This window comes from Lingula anatina, chromosome 10, assembly GCF_051362555.1.
Source record: "Lingula anatina isolate TDL-2025a chromosome 10, LinAna3.0, whole genome shotgun sequence".
NCBI lineage: Eukaryota > Metazoa > Brachiopoda > Lingulata > Lingulida > Lingulidae > Lingula > Lingula anatina.
In genome coordinates this window covers 7,463,570-7,481,772 of record NC_141776.1, presented here as the reverse complement: position 1 = coordinate 7,481,772, position 18,203 = coordinate 7,463,570, and the positions used below count along the sequence as shown (strand labels likewise).

The 18,203-nt window shown below is 33.4% G+C and overlaps 1 protein-coding gene across 2 annotated transcripts in view; it reads left to right on the top strand.

Annotated features, from left to right (window-relative positions):
* Positions 1-3,963: 3,963 nt before the first annotated feature.
* Positions 3,964-18,203, top strand: part of LOC147759481 (uncharacterized) — a 38,880-nt gene continuing 24,640 nt past the window's right edge. The window contains exon 1 of one of the 2 annotated variants that reach the window (XM_086997184.1): positions 3,964-3,991. In XM_086997184.1, coding sequence (XP_086853310.1) covers positions 3,979-3,991 — 13 coding nt within the window. In that variant the 5' untranslated portion in view covers positions 3,964-3,978. Of the gene's footprint in view, positions 3,992-14,032; positions 14,061-18,203 lie in introns of those variants that run through there. The other variant, XM_086997183.1, reaches the window with a different exon arrangement.

Sequence of the window (18,203 nt, the reverse complement as noted above, 5' to 3'; positions counted from 1 at the left end):
TCTTATAAACTTATAAAGATTATAAAACGCAGTTGTGGCACCTTTAATGTGTATATCTCATGGAGAAATCAATCCTGTTTGGGTAACTATGAAGTAACAGAAATCTTGTTCCCTTTCTACAATTTTGGTACTACTGTTTGGTCCAGTTTAGGGGATAAATTACAATGCATGTGAGTAATTTTTAGAGTATGATACAAAATTTCCCTCGTCCAATCTTGTCGGGTTGATATTATAATGAAGTGCATTAAAGCTTTGATTTGACACTTTCATATATTCTTTCTTGAATGGGGCACTTGTATTACTTTTTAATATCTGCCTCATCACAAGAACGCTTGGTCCCATCCTGAGTGACACCAAAATTGTACATCTCCTTTACTTCTGGCCAGGTCTGTGTATTTTTTAGACATTGATCTGTTATATGCAATTAATATGAAACTATTACCATCCCCAGTGACTTTTGTTATCTCTTGTTTTATTTGTTTTAATGTAGTCAAACGTTCTTTTATATTCAAGTCATTTCTGTCTTGGTACATAGATTATAATGACTTTGTACAATATAATATAATAACAACAATACAATTGGTGCATTGCATTCCGTAATTGGTATTTTGGTTGCAAGTGTATGACTCAAATATATATCTTAACATAATGAACAGATTTACTAGTTAAATTACAAATAAAATATTCAATCTAAGCGGGAGATATAACTTCTTGCTGTGTTTACAGATTCATCATAAACACAAATCGTGAAACATGTAAAAGACTAGATTATCTTTGTTGGCACGGTAAATACTTTTCTTAGTTTGCTTTCTGGTGACCTGAGTGAATCAGCTTTTAGGACTGAGATTTCACTAAAGAAGGCCTCCCGGACTGTTTATAAGTCGGGTATTGACGTATAAAGTTGTATTCATCTTCAAGTGCCCCTACGAATACTGATGACAGATTGTCACACTTTTCAGCTTTCGACCAAGTGTGCCACCCAGTGGAGTTGTAAGACGTAACTGAGCAAGGGCTGATAAACTGTCATAATTTGCAACTGTATCATAATACAATGTTCTTTCACAATTTTTGTTAAATATAGGGAAGAGAGCCATTTTATTGTTGGATAGAAGTTTGCTTTTGTGTTGTTGCGTTTTGTGGCCTATTTAATTGTCTCTGTTTGAAGGCGACTGGCTTTATACCCTGCACCCAATTTTCAGACTTTTTATAATTTACAGTTAAAATATTCCTCGACAGACGTTCATTAACAATGTTCAGTAGCCTTTCACCGGTTGTTGAGAATCTGGATTGTGATGTCTATTGGAGAGTGCTTAATAGTGATAGTAATTTCGAAACTGTTATTTGAGATCTGCAAGATTGTTTCCAAAATATCCATTGTATTAGAAACAGATGGGTATTTCGTTGGATACTTCTAAGAAACCATTACCAAGTATTTAGAATTCTACAAGGGCGTCCTATCCCCATTGAATATGACGATTTTCGAATTTTGTATTCATTTCTGATTTCAATCTGATGCAATACTGACCTAAATCAGAAGTGTCAGTTTGTAAATTTCTGCAGACTAAAAGTATGGTACGAGGTAACTGGCAAACAGTCCGTGACTAGCAAGATCATTTTTGGAATAATTTATTTTTGTTATTATCCTGTATGTGGCCTGTAAATTGCAGAACAAATAGTAGAGCTATTACTGCAGTAATAAGTGTATTGGTATAAAATGAAACATCACAGACTTCTGCCTCGCTTAAATGTCAAAAAATTATTGTTTTTTTTCTTGGCCAGTTTAACTGTCGTTAAATTTCATTTACTTTTGAGTTCTTGGCCATTGCGTTGAATGATGTCTTATGAAAAGATTGTAAGGTAGTGATCTCCGTTTCAAAGTAAGGTCCAGTACAAGAATCATTTTTCATTTTCTTGATATAGTATAACTGGGTAACATTAAACTTAAACTGTGATAATATTATATCTGTTGGTATTTGATATGATATAAAGTGAGTAAAAATACAACTAGGTGATGAACAAAGTCATTATTTAATTAATCGTGTGTACATGTTAATTTCTTAAAAAAGTAAAATATATTATTTTTGGAGTACATGTATGGTTCTGCATGACTTATATATCAAATGCATGCGCGATAGGTTTATCTTGCTTGGAACAGTCCCTTCTTGTTAACTTGCAAAACAACAAAGTTCAAAATCATTTGGAGTGATAAGCCTTATCTGTATTCCAACGATAACAGGAAATGGTCATATAGAAACTATTGTGTGAAGTACACAAACTGGTCCCATCTTAGTGTTCAACAAACTAATAAAGGACTTGTTTATTTCGTAGCAAGAATTGTTAAATTCTAAGCACTTCTATTATGAGGCATCGAATAATCATTCCCAAAAGTATGACTCAAAAAGTAAACACTCCTGTTCTAAATATGTCAAAAAAAATAAAATAAAATAAAATAAAATAAAATAAAATAAAATAAAATAAAAAATAATAATAATAATTCAAAGTGTAAGGATTATTGAAAATGTAAATGTCTGTTCGTAACGTGCCATGTAGATCTAACCAAAGAATTAATAACAATTAATAATAAAATGTAATGAGACCACAATTTAATGAGCTGCACGTAAGAATTATTTTTTAAAAATCTAACCGTGAAAAAAGTCATAGAAACCGTACCAATGTGTGGAATTTAAATAAAATATAAACGTCTGTTACCGTGTCTGTTACCGTGTAGAAATCATATCCAATATAATAATAATAATGATAAAAAATAATAATTATTCCTTATGTAGTGCGTTCTACAATTATATATTTCAAAAACTCTCTACAAGTATGTAATGCAAAATTCTTAACAATTGCAATACTAAAGTGATAGAACCCTATTTAAAAAGGTCAAAGACATAAAATGAAAACTTTAAAACAGACGGCTTTTTAGAGAGAATTTAAAACTGTTATAATCACTTTCAGCTCTAATATAAAAAGGCAGTCAGGTCAAGTTTATTTTTTGGCTTATTTTAAAATTGTAGGCGATCTGTCTCAATGAGAAGTGATTGATACACTGCCTCTTTATTTCATAGTTGGTAAGTAAATACTAGACGTAAAAAGAGTTTCTGCTTCTACTATATGCTTTAAATTAAGCTGATGAATAAGATCTGCAATGCAACTTTGCGTACTTGCTTTAGAGATTTACAGACAAAACATATTATTCTCAATAAAATTACCAGATTGGTAGCCGGTAGAGTGAAAAAGTAGAACTGAGCTCTCACCATACTCAAGAGTGTCTGGGTGAGATGATAAGATCTCGATTTAAACTTTACTGTTTATCTGTTTTAAACACGTTGTATAAATAATACCAATGAAAATTAATTAATATAATTGTAAACGCCTGCTATATACCTATTATTGAAATCATACCAAAGGACCTAGTGTATGACCAAAGCTCTTTGTATTGAATGTGTCAGTGGCAATATAAATATCGTGTCTGATTCACATTACAAGAATGTCAAAAATGAACAAGTCGCTGGCCAAAGTTTATAATATCAGTTAATTAAAAAAGTAATTAGATTTTTATTTCAAAGATCACTGCCAGCGATATTAAAATACATGTAATTCCAAAAAGATGCTTGATTGTAACTGCATAAACATCAGCATTTGAATTCATTCAAAATCCTATTTCAACCAAACCCATTTCATGAATCAAGTATCTTATAGAATGAGGTTAGTAATTAGGTTGCACGAAAGACCAAGTTTCTTATACATAGTATGTAATCACAAATATATCTGTGTCTGTCCATACATACACCTGTATGTCTTTTAAATAAAATGGAAGGGATATATATATATATATATATATATATATATATATATATATATATATATATATCATAAATTTTACATTATATTACTGTTTTAGGCTGTCAGGACGTGGTGCAGTGACTCACCACTGATGAGTACCATGTAAACGGTGGTAGTTTGACGCTACAAATGGTGTCCTCAGGTATATTAGAGTTCATACATACGCTGGGGCCATTCATTGGCATATTCTAGAAGGACTAGGGTCGTCTAGTGGTCAATTTGTGCCCGGTTGGTACCTTCCAATGTATAGTGCTGTTAATCGTAGATGATAGCTCTGGTCATATAGTCCAGAGGTAGTCTTGATTGCTGGATAGTTTGGCAAATCGTGTGGAGGATTTTGGCGCGTTCGAGTAGTGCGTGCATACGGTAAGTAGAAAGTTCATGAAAAGGGACTCTACCTCGATTTTATGTGCTTCAATAAAAGACTGATACTACGGATTACCATTTGGAATGAAGGGTGCATTTCTCTGCTCGTGCTGTCCGCAGGCACAATCTACGTAAGTGTCAACTGCCATATCTGCAGTAAACGTTTTCTTTGATCACGACGCAGGAAATTTGACATATGTTGTCGCAGTATACGCTCCTCGTCTATACTGTGTATTTCAAAACGTTCAAACCTCTGAATAAACTTCTTGATCATAAACTTCTTGATCAATTAAGATAAGTGAATTTCCAAAATTACATCGAAAGAGCTAAGTTGACAGCTTTTGAAACATGGAGAGAAAAACTTCTTTTATAAGCTGTTTCTTAGTGGGCGTCGAAATTTAGTTTCTATGATGCAGCCATAGATAATACTTATTGTTCATTAAAATTTCGGCGTAAATGGGTTGAAAAACGTGTTCTGTCTCTTCCCAACGTTGCACCTGCAGTCAGTGGTAACTTTCACCATCCCCGACTGGAGAGTGTCTCTCCGAACCTTGCAATTTGCACCATGGAAACGCAGAAAGTGCGAATCAGGCGGAACGCTGTAAGGCTCGTATGTGCTTGCTAAACATTCTAACAAGTTGCTTCTTACGTTTCCCATTTTAGTGGAAAAACTCTTTCTGTTACTGACTAATAATATGTCTCTGATATTATTATACAGTCTGTCACTGTAAATCTTTACTTAACAGTGTATTCAATTATTAACGTCGGTATCTCATATTGCGTTCTGTGATTGGTTATGGTAAGGGGGAAGAACATTTTGAGAAGAATTTGTGATTGGTTCTGGTAAGGGGAGGAGGAGATTGTGGGAATTTGTGTTTGATGGATGTATTGTACAGGTAATGAGGTTAGTGTTTTAGAGTATTGGTTGATAGATATGGAATTTTAAGATTTAATATGTCTGATAAAACGAGTACCAAGTGTTCGTTTGGTTTAGTTTCCGCAAAATAACCACAACAATGGCCAAGATCTGTGTATGGTGGATCGAATCCCCGTGTGTGACTCGATGGTTATTTGGTTTTAACGTCAAGAATAACGTTTTATTTCGTCGCATATGAGTCCCGTTACTCTTTTAATCGAGAGTGTGTGTTTTGTCTTTCTTTCTAAAGACCACGCGAAAACTTTTTCATAGAATCAGTTACTTATAAAACCGAACTTACAAAAATGGATATGTTTGTCTCTTCTTATATTCCTTAATTGTTTTTAAAATCTGGGTACTATTGAAAGTCAGATATAGGTGGTTTTTTTTTCAGATTTTTCCCTGCTTATACGAAACAAGAAGATCTGATTCCCCATTACTACATGCATCCAATTCAATGTGGCTTATATAACTGATTTTTCACAAATACACACTACCAATACAGTGTTTCTGATAGCATGTACATAAACGACATACATAGAAACCTGCAACATAAGTTGACCAGACAACTAGGTAGCAAACAACGATTTATATAACGTCTTTTTCTATTGTGTGTGCCATTTGCTTCGTCAACAAAATAAAATATTTCATTCCACAATTACCCTTCCTAAACAGCTAAAACCCTTCACCAAACAAATACCTTCAGGTGTTAGATTTATCTTTCTTTGTTTACCTACTAAGTAGTTCAAAATCGTTCAAAGTTCAGAATCAATCACGGCATCATATGAAGTGAAGTGGCGCTGTTAAACGGCTTATCTTTCGCCCAGCGATAACTTTAATTGGTTAAATAAAAACTACTGTTGAAAGAATTACACACAGTCTTATCCCATATGAGTGTCAAACAAACTAATGCAGGAAGGAATTTTATTTTGTAGCAAGAACCGACAGAATGCAAAAACCTCTCTTATTGACGCGTCGAAGAAATCATACCAAAAAGTAGGAATTGACCAAGGTATACAGGCCCCTGTTCCAAACATGCCGAAGAATTCTACCAAAGAGTAAGAATTAGTCACATTATTACAGTTTTTGGTCTTGTGCAGTAGAAATGATACCAAAGAGTAAGAAATAATAAAATTCTTAACAGCCTTATATATTGGTTGTAAACAACACTTGTTGTTGATAGAAAAAAATCATCACTTAATTCTTACCCATTCCTGTTCATGACAAGCCGTAGAAAATACCAATGAGTACAAATTTATTAAGTAAGTTTAAATGTCTCTGTTTTTCAAGAGTCACAAAAATAATATCAAAAGGATATAATAATTTATATAATGTAGACGTCTCTGTCACAAACGTGTCGTAGAAAACATACCAAATGATAAGGATAAATAAAAATTTAGCAATCCCGTTATAAACTGAAATTACACCAAAGATAATGAATTAATAATGTATTGTATGTGTATAATGGGTAGTGTAGTGTAATGGGTTTGTCAAATGTAATTTAAATGCCGTCTGATTTACATAAAAAGAACGAACAAATGCATAAGATGCTAGAAAAATGCAACGTGTCGTTCAACAACCTTTTTTGAAAGTGCGCGTCTGATGTTTTGCAGTATATTCTGCCAGAGTAAACTGAACAAGTTTATATAATATTATAAGATATCAGTTAATTCTAAATAATAGTTTCATTTTATTCCAGATAACACTGGCCTCTTTCGCCCGTTGATTGTCTTGCCATGTTTGTATCCGTAAATGTTTTCAGTAGTTTTGTATGTCAATAAAGCATGCCCCTTTCGAAAATTAGGATTTTGTTATTATTTCCTGGGGAGTTCTTGAAATTATTATTATTATTATTTTTTTTTTTGCATGCACGTGATGAGTGATAATGTGTGTGTGTGTGTTTTTAATATTATTAATATTAAAATATTAAGATATTTCTTCCCAAGATCTGCCTAACTGGATTTGTTCCCAAAAGTTATTGATTTCTAAATATTTTTAATGTGAATAATTTGCAATGGTTTTTGTAAGCTGTTTTTTCCATATTTTTCTTTTTATTCTAAGTTCAGCAATGATTTTCTTTTGTGATATAATACACCCCCCTCAAAAAAAAAAAAAAAAAAAAATCAAATGTGGGCAAATCTGAGACTACATAATAAATGATTAATATTCATATAACGTAGCAGTTCTTATATTTGTCAGATATGTTTGAAACTGCGCATGAGAAATATATATGTATATACGGAGGAAATTTATAAATAAATTAGAATTAACGGGTTTATATCTGACTTTGTAGGTTCTAGTTGAGATGGTTTTATCCCTTGGCGTGATTCTAGTACTGTGATGATCCCGTGCTGTATATCCATGCAGGGCGGTGGTTAAAGACTAGCTGGTAGTGGGGGTTCTGTAGTGTTAGCTAGCTAAGATGGATGTTATCCCCCTGACATATTTCTATTATATTGTGAAGGTATTGTGGTGTAAGGATCCAGTTAGCTACAAGCTCAGACAGATATATCATCAGTAAATCCCAACAGTCAATACGTTCTGTTCTATATCAATATTGATGAAGAATAGCTATGATAATGTGGCGCTGTCGTAATATACACAGTATACAGGGGCGGATTTAGGCCGTCTTCTGGGTCTTCCGGAAGGCGGTCAGATTTTCAAGTTTACATTGACGATATCTATTTTTTTCTGTTGGAAGACGGTCAAAATTGGAGGATGAATCAACAAAGATAATTTGGAAGACTGTCAGTAAATAGCTCTGGATCTGCTCCTGGTATATACAATCTACACAGTGGCTATTAAGTAACTATGGAGTGGTACATACCCCAGGAGGTTTGAGATTGGGAAGGTACAGTTAAAATGCAGTTTGAATTGATGATGTGAAATACTGAAGCAGACGTGAATACTTCTGTTACCTTCCGTACAACATTTTGGATAAAAAGACGCAGCTTGTTACGTAAGTAAGCTATTTATGTATTTCGACGTTACATTTGGATTGATAAATTGCAATAGGTATGATTGATGAACGTGAAAGTATATACATCCTATTTGATTGTGACTTACAATTGTAATTAATAGATGTGATATATATTACAGTATATATTACATTACAGTAAAGCCATCCCATCCTTAATTAACTGAAATATATTACCCCCTTAGAACGCGGTGGTGTATAAGACGACTGTAACAAAATAATATAATCCCAATTATAATTATAATCCCTATTAATAATTAATAATTATAATCCCTATTTATATTTTTAAAATAAGTTTACACAAAGACGGATTTAATAACTGTAGCCCTGCAATATAATTCATATGCATACTACATTCATTACTACGTCTACTAATTGAGATGTTTCACAAAGTCTTATAAACTTAAGGCATAAATATTATTAAACTCAGTTGTGGCACCTTTAATTCGTATATCTCATGGAGAAACCCCTCCTGTTTGGGTGACTATGAAGTGATAGACGTCTTGCCCCCTTGGCACTTTCACATACTCTTTTTTGAATGGGGCACTGGTATTACTTTTTAATTTTTGCCTCATCCCAAGAACGCTGAGTGAGACCAAAATTGTACATCTCCTTTACATCTGACCAGTTCCGTGTATGTTTTAGACATTGATCGGTTTCAATGATTTTATATGCAATCAATATGAAACTATTGCCATCCCCAGTGACTTCCTGAAAGGAAGTATCTAAAAGTTTTCTCTAATTAATTTTGTTATCTCTTCTTTTATTTGTTTTTAATGTAGTCAAACGTTCTTTTACATTCAAGTCATTTCTGTATTGGTACATTTCTGTATTGCATTTGTACAATATAATATAAAAACAACAATACAATTGGTGCATTGTCATTCCGTAATTGGTATTTTTGTTGCAAGTGTATGACTCAAATATATATCTTAACATAATGAACAGATTTACTAGTTAAATTACGAATAAAATATTCAATCTAAGCGGGAGATATAACTTCTTGGTGTGTTTACAGATTCATCATAAATGCAAATCGTGAAACATGTAAAAGACTAGGTTATCTTTGTTGGCACGGTAAAATACTTTTCTTAGTTTGCTTTATGGTGACCTGAGTGTATCAGCTTTTAGGACTGAGATTTCACTAAAGAAGGCCTCCCGGACTGTTTATATGTCGGGTATTGAAGTATAAAGATGTATTCATCTTCAAGTGCCCCTTAGGTACACTGGTGACAGATTGTCACACTTTTCAGCTTTCGACCAAGTGTGCCACCCAGTGGAGTTCTAAGACGTAACTGAGCAAGGGCTGATAAACTGTCATAATTTGTAACTGTATCATAATATAATGTTCTTTCACGATTTTTGTTAAATATAGGGAAGAGAGCCATTTTATTGTTGGAAAGTAGTTTTGCTTTTTTGTTGTTGGGTATAGTGGCCTATTAAATTGTCTCTGTTTGAAGGTGACTGGCTTTATACCCTGGATCCAATTTTTAGACTTTTTTATAATTTACGGTTAAAATATTCCTCGACAGACGTTCATTAACAATGTTCAGTAGCCTTTCACCGGTTGTTGAGAATCTGGGTTGTGATGTCTGTTGGAGCGTGATTAATAGTGATAGTAATTCCGCAGCTGTTATTCGAGAGCTGCAAGAGTATCTATTGTATTAGAAACAGATGGGTACTTCGTTGGATACTTCTAAGATACCATTACCAAGTATTTAGAATCCTATAAAGGTGTCCTATCACCACTGATATGACGATTTTCTAATTTTGTATTTGTTTCTGATTCCAATCTGATACAATACTGACCTTAATTAGAAGTGTCATTTTGTAAATTTCTGCAGACTGAAAGTATGGCACGAGGTAACTGGCAAACAGTCCGTGACAAGCAAGATCATGTTTGGAATAATTTATTATTGTTATTATCCTGGATGTAGATTGTAAATTGCAGAAAAATGTAGTCGAGTTATTTCTGCAGTAATGAATGTATTGGTATAAAATGAAACATCACAGACTTCTGCCCCGCCTAAATGTCAAAAATATTATTAGTTTTTTTTGACCAGTTTTACTGTCGTTAAATTTCATTTACTTTTGAGTTCTTGGCCATTGCGCTGAATGAGGTCTTATAACAGTCAGATGGCAACCGGCTGAAAAACGTAACGTCATGGCGGTTATTTGAAACTTTTCAGTGAGTCCGCGTCACGAAGTAGCGCCGTATCTGGACAAATGCGATGGCTGACGTGAAAAACTGTACCTTGCAAATAAAACCAGTTTAAAAACAAACAAGGTCGTTTTGAGTTGTGATTTTGTAAAGATAATAAGAAAAGTTCATGCTCTTACCCTCGATTTCAAAGGATTACTGAAATATGCTAAAATTTTAATGTAATATGTTCACGATTTTGAAATTTGAAAATAAAATCGTTCTCAAAATGAGTATCGTAGGGGGTGGGACTATGTTGCGAGAAAAAAGTTTCCAGGCCTGAATTTGTCTCATTTTTATATATAAGTTAAAACACCACCTAAGGTTTAAAATTTCAAAGTTTCAAGAACGTGTTATTTCTTGTATTGTCACTAGAAGAAAAAATCCAAGATGCGGCTCAAATAATGACAAAAAATTGGCGGTCTCAGACCATCGCAAAAAGTACATTTATTTGCAGGTTACATCTTTATTAAAAATATCAACACATATATTATTTTAAAGAAAACGATCAAGTAATATTTCTCTCACTGTACCTTTCGTGTGTGCATTCCTGGAAAGTTTTACGATGACCTTGAAGGAGACCTTGAACTACTAAAGCATTGTGGGAGTTCTTATTGAACGGTCAAGGTTAGATAATCCTGCCGATAACTGAATATTCTATCATTATTTAGTGTTTTGTATGGTATTTTATCGTTTATATAAAAAATGATCATAAGAAAATGACCTGATTTTATTTATGTATTCTGATATCATTTATGCAGGAGATTATATGTTGACCTAGCTATTTATAAAACAACGCGCATATTTGTAAAAAAAAGTATCCAAAAAGTATCAAAGATTCAAATGCCACATTCCAAATAGCAGGGTAGCTTAGTCCATTACTGCAAAATAAAGGGGTGTGTGGGAGTTAAAGAAGAACCAAGATTTTAGAATAAATCGCTTAAGATTTGATTTGCCATACTACAGTACGTATACGTAGCCTAAACCGGTATGTATATGCGTTTTTGATGATATCTTAAGTTGGAAAATGTTGGATTTCTACGGCAAGTTAGTGCTTCTTTCCCATTAAATTTCTTGTTCTTGTTCTTGTTTCCTACTAATTAAACTCCTCCACACCACATGAAAAATATTGAAGCAGTTTTGTTATGAAGTCGGTTAAGGTTCATTATTTTACTATGAATAAACAACAAACTATATTGGCAGAGCCGCAGTCCGTAATGGTAAACAGAATTTAAATGTTATGTTCAGTCTACTCGTAACTCAGGATTGTGCAGATAAGCTTTATGGCAGAAAATTTCGTGGAGGATTCGCAACCGACTTGACTTGTGCAGGTGCGATATAACGATAAAACATTTTCTTTTGAAATAAGACATCTAGAAAGGTAAAATGATTTTAACGCCTTAAATATCATTTATATAACTTAAAAGGGACATTTTATTGTTCAAACAAATGATAAGTATATTGATTCTCGAAATTTAGTGAAATCTTCAGACCTTCACTTGCTTCTGTATTGGAGAATATGACGTCAGAATATGGCTGACATCTAGCGGAATAGAGTCAAAAACTCACTTCAACAGCTCGCATAAAAAGTTTCCGATTATATCTTTCGATGAAACTTGACTCGTATTTGTCGTTTTGAAAAAGCAACATTTTACGGAATTTACTAAGACGTGTTATTTCTAATAAAGGAGATATCTCAATTTGTTACAGTGTTGCTACGGCCAAAAATTGACCCGTTGGCCTACTTCCTCGAGTTCTAACTCATTCATTTCTGCTTATTTTTAGGTAAATCGCAGACGTAGAGACGCGTAGTGAACTCTGCTATCACGTCTTAATTCTTCAGAAGCAAGTATAACGGCAATTAAGCAAAATTCATGAATTCCCGCGATGGTTACGCAATTTACAAAATTTCAACCACGACGTCATCTCAGCGCACGCGCTCCGTTCTGAATATTTTCCTACGCGCGGCCAGATGCCATATGACTGTAAAAAGATTGTAACGTAGTGATCTCCGTTTCAACGTAAAGTCCAGTGTTAGAACCATTTTTCATTTTCTTAATATAGCATAACTGTAACTTAAAAATTAAACTGTGATAAAAATGATAACTGTAAATTTTTGATATGAAGTAAACTGAGAAAACATGCAACTAGGTCAACCGTGTGTAAATATAAATTTGTTTAAAAAAAAATAAAATATATTATTTTACGAGTACATGTATGTTTTTGCATGACTAATATAAAAAACTCTTTGGGAATCAAATGCATGCTCGATAGGTTTATCTTTCTTGGAACAATCCCTTATTGTTAACTAGCAAAGCATCAAAGTTCAAAATCATTTAGAGTGATATGCCTTATTTGTATTCTAACGATAACAGGAATTGGTCATATAGAAAGACTGTGTGAACTACACAAACTGGTCCCATCTTAGTGCTCAACAAACTAATGCAGGACGTGTTTATTTTGTAGAAAAATTGATAAAACCAAAGCACTTCTCTTATGACGCATCGAATAATCATCCCCAAAAGTATGACTTAACAAAAAGTAAACGCTCCTGTTCTAAATATGTCATAGAAATCATTCAAAGCATAAGGATTAATGAAAATGTAAACGTCTGTTCGTAGCGTGCCATAGAGACCTTACCACAGAATTATGAGAATTAACAATAAAAATGTTATGAGCTCATTATAAGATGCGATACACTGCCTCTTTATTTCATAGTTAGTAAGTAAATACTAGACGTAAAAAGAGTTTCTGCTTTTACTGTGTGCTTTAAATTAAGCTGATGAATAAGATCTGCAATGCAACTTTGCGTACTTGCTTTAAAGATTTACAGACAAAACATATTATTCTCAATGAAATTACCGATTTGGTAGCCGGTAGAGTGAAAAAGTAGAACTGAGCTCTCACAATACTCAAGAGTGTCTGGGTGAGATGATAAGATCTCGATTTAAACTTTACTGTTTATCTGTTTTAAACACTTTTTATAAATAATACCAATGAAAAATAATTAATATAATTGTAAACGCCTGCTATATATCTATAATAGAAATCATACAAAAGGACCTAGTGTATGACCAAAGCCCTTTGTATTGAATGTGTCAGTGGCAATATAAATATCGTGTCTGATTCACATCACAAGAATGTCAAAAATGAACAAGTCGCTGGCCAAAGTTTATAATATCAGTTAATTTAAAAAGTAATTAGATTTTTATTTCAAAGATCACTGCCAGCGATATTAAAATACATGTAATTCCAAAAAGATGCTTGATTGTAACTGCATAAACATCTGCATTCGAATTCATTCAAAATCCTATTTCAACCAAACCCATTTCATGAATCAAGTATCTTATAGAATGAGGTTAGTAATTAGGTTGCACGAAAGACCAAGTTTCTTATACATAGTATGTAATCACAAATATATCTGTGTCTGTCCGTACATACACCTGTATGTCTTTTTAATAAAATGGAAGGGATATTTAAAAAAAAATTTATATATATATATATATATATATATAGAGAGAGAGAGAGAGAGAGAGAGAGAGAGAGAGAGAGAGAGAGAGAGGAATAAGCAATGCAGTTTGGATTGGCGACGCAAACCAATGCTCGATTCAGTAAATGTAACATTTTATATAATACATTATAAATTTTACATTATATTACTGTTTTTGGCTGTCAGGACGTGGTGCAGTGACTCACCACTGATGAGTACCATGTAAACGGTGGTAGTTTGACGCTACAAATGGCGGCCTCAGGTATATTAGAGTTCATACATACGCTGGGGCCATTCATTGGTATATTCCAGAAGGACTATAGGGTCGTCTAGTGGTCAATTTGTGCCCGGTTGGTACCTTCCAATGTATAGTGCTGTTAATCGTAGATGATAGCTCTGGTCATATATAAGTCCAGTGGTAGTCTTGATTGCTGGATAGTTTGGCAAATAGTATGGAGGATTTTAGCGCCTTCGAGTAGTGCGTGCATACGGTAAGTAGAAAGTTCATGAAAAGGGACTCTACCTCGATTTTATGTGCTTCAATAAAAGTCTGATACCACGGATTACCGTTTGGAATGAAGGGTGTATTTCTCTGCTCGTTTCCAAAACTACATTGAAGGAGCTAAGTTGAATGTTTTTGAAACATGAAGAGAAAAACTTCTTTTATGGGCTGTTTCTAAGTGAGCGTCGAAATTTAGTTTCTATGATGCAGCCATAGATAATACTTATTGTTCATTAAAATTTCGGCGTAGATGGGTTGAAAAACGTGTTCTTTCTCTGCCCAACGTTGCACCTGCACTCAGTGGTAACTTTCACCATCCCCGACTCGAGAGTGTCTCTTCGAACTTTGCAATATGCACCATGTAAACGCAGAAAGTGCGAATCAGACGGAACTTTGTTAGGCTGGTATATGCCTTCGACAATTTCTACCACGTTGCTTAGTCGGTTTCCCATTTTCCCGGTTTCCAAAACTCTTTCTGTTACTAACTATATAATATTTCTCCGATATTTTTATACAGCCTGTTCACTCCAAATATTTACTTAATAGTGTATTCAAATATTAACGTCAGTCTCTCATATTGTGTGCCGTGATTGTTTTTGGTAAGAGGGTGAATCATTTTGAGAAGAATTTGTGATTGGTAAGGGGCGGAGCGGATTCTGCGCATTTGTGTTTGGTGGATGTATTGTATAGGTAATGAGGTTGGTGTTTTAGAATATTGGTTGACAGATGTGGGATTGTCAGGGTTAAAATGTCTGATAAAACGAGTACCAAGTGTTCGTTTGGTTTAGTTTCATGTTCCTCAAGTGTGGAACATGAGCGCAAAATAGCCATTCAAGTGACCAAGGTCTGTGTAAGGTGGATCGAATGGCCGTGCGTGACTCTGTTTATTTAGTCTTAATATCAAGAAAAATGTTTTTTTTCGTCGAGTCAGACTCTCGTTATTCTTGTGTCTGTTTTGTCATTCTTTCTACAGACCACGAAAAAAACATTTTCATAAAATCAGTTACTTATAAAACCGAACTTATAAAAATTAAGGGATATATTTGTCCCTTCTTATATAACTAGTTTCTAAAATCTGGATACCATTGAAAGTCAGATACAGATCTTTTTCTACGAAATTAGAAGATCTGATTCCTTGCAAATACATGCATCCAATTCGATGTGGCTTATATAACTGATTTTTCACAAATACACACTACCAATACAGTATGTCTGATAGAATGTACATAAACGACATACATATAGAAACCTGCAACATAAGTTGACCAGACAACTAGGTAGCAAACAGCGTTATATATAACGTCTTTTGTTATTGTTTATGGCATTTGCATCTTTAACAAAGTAAAATTTATTATTTTACAGTTACCTTTCCGAAACAGCTGAAAACCTGCAGGTGTTAGATTTATCTTTCTCGGAACCATTCCTTTTTGTTTACCTACTAAGTAGTTCAAAATCGTTCAAAGTTCAAAATCGTTCTCAATCACGGCATCATATGAAGTGAAGTGGCGCTGTTAAACGGCTTATCTTCAGCGATAACCTTAACTGGTTAAATAAAAAACTACTGTTGAGAGAATTACACACAAACTTGTCCCATATTAGTGTCAAACAAACAAATGCAGGACGCTTTTTATTTTGTAATAAGAACCGATAGAATGCAAAACCATTTTTATTGACGCGTCGAAGAAATCATACCAAAAATATGAATTGACCAAAATATACACGCTCCTGTTCTAAACATGCCCTAGAATCCTTACAATTTCTGGTGATGTGCTTTAAAAACGGCATCAATAAGTAAAAAATAATAAAATGATCAACAACCCTATATATTGGTGGTAAACAACAATTGCTGCTGATTGAAAAAAAATACCACTTTATTCTTGACCATTCCTGTTCTTGACAAGTCGTAGAAAAAAAACCAAGGAGTAAGAACTCATTAATTAAGTTTAAATGTCTCTGTTTTCACGAGTCACAGGAAAATGCCAAGGAATGAGAATTTATAAAATGTAGACGTCTCTGTCTCAGACGTGTCGTAGAAAACATACCAAATGATAAGGATAAATAAAATTTTAGCAATGCCGTTATAAACTGAAATCACACCAAAGATAATGAATTAATAATGTATTGTATGTGTATAATGCGTCGTGAGTGTAATGTATTTGTCAAATTTAATTTAAATGCAGTCTGATGTATATTAAAAGCATGAAAAAATGCATAAGATGTTAGAAAAATGTGCGCTTCTGATGTTTTGCAGTATATTCTGCCATAGTAAACTGAACAAGTTTATAACGTTAATATGATGTAAGTTAATTATAAATAATAGTTACATTTCATTTCAGAGAACACTGGCCTCTTAAGCCATTGATTGTCTTGCCATGTTTTTTCCTTAAATGTTTTCATTGGCTTTGTATTTCAATAAAGCATGCCCCTTTCGAAAAGTAGGATTTTGGAATTTTTTTTTGTGCGTGTGTGTACAATATCTGCCTAACTGGATATGTTGCAAAAATTATTGATTCTATCAAAATTTTTAATGTGAATAATTTTGCAATAGTTTTTGTTAGTTGTTTTTCACATTTTCCTTCTCTGCTGTCTATTTAATGTCATGTTCAGCAATGATTATATTTTCTTTTGTGTTATAATGCACCCAAAATCACATTATATCAAATGTGTTAAGGCAAATACGAGAGTACATAATAAACGATTAATATTCATATAACGTAGCAGTTCTGATATTTTTCAGATAAGTTTCAAATTGAGAAATATATATATATATATATATATATATATATATATATATATATATATATATATATATATATATGTGTATATGCTGCCATATAATGTCATTTATTTTATTCATACCATTTATAAGTACAGTTGCAATATTAGAAAAGTGAAAAAGGGGCAAATTCATAAGTATGCTAGAATTATCAGGATGATACCTGACTTTGTAGGTTCTAATTGAGACGGTGGTGCCCCTTGGCATGATTCCATATTCCTGTGATGATCCCGTGGTGTATATAGGACGGTAGTTAAGGACAAGCTGGTTGTGAGGGCTCTGTTCGCTAGCTAAGATGGATCTTATCCCCCTGGCATATGGTTCTATGATATTGTGATTTCCTCGTGATGTAAAGATTCAGTATCTGCACTCTCAAACAGATATGTCATCAGTAAATCCCAACAGTCAATATCAGTATTGATGGAGAATACATATGATAATGTGCCGCTGCTGTAATATGCACAGTTCTCATTGATATGCAACCCACACGGTGACTATGAAGACACTAAGGAGTGGAACATAGGTTTGATATTGGGGAGGTAGAGATAGAATGCAGTTTGAACTCATGATGTGATATACTGAAGCAGACTTGGTTACTTCTGTTACCCTAGATGACCTACAGTATTTTGGATAAAAACGCAGTTTTGTAAGTAAACTTTTAATATATTTCGACGTTACATTTGGATTGATAAAATGTATTAGGTATAATTTTTGAACGTAAAAGTAAATACAGCGTATTTGATATGAACATTCAATTGTGAATGATAAATGTGATAAATTAAATGATTTATAATTTAATTTATCACATTTATCATTCACAATTGTGATAAATTAAATGCTTGTTATTTGAAGCGAAGTGGCGCCGTCAACCGCCTTATCATTCTCCCAGCGATAACTTCAGATTGGTCAAAAAAAAAAAAAAAAAAAAAAAATATATATATATATATATATATATATATATATATATATTGCTGAGAGAATTACACACAGACTGGTTCCATATAAGTGTCAAACAGACTAAGGCAGAACGCGTTTTATTTTGTAGCAAGATAAAATGTAAACAGCGCTCTTATCGACGCGTCAAAGAAACCATACCGTCAAGTACGAATTAATCAAAATATACACGC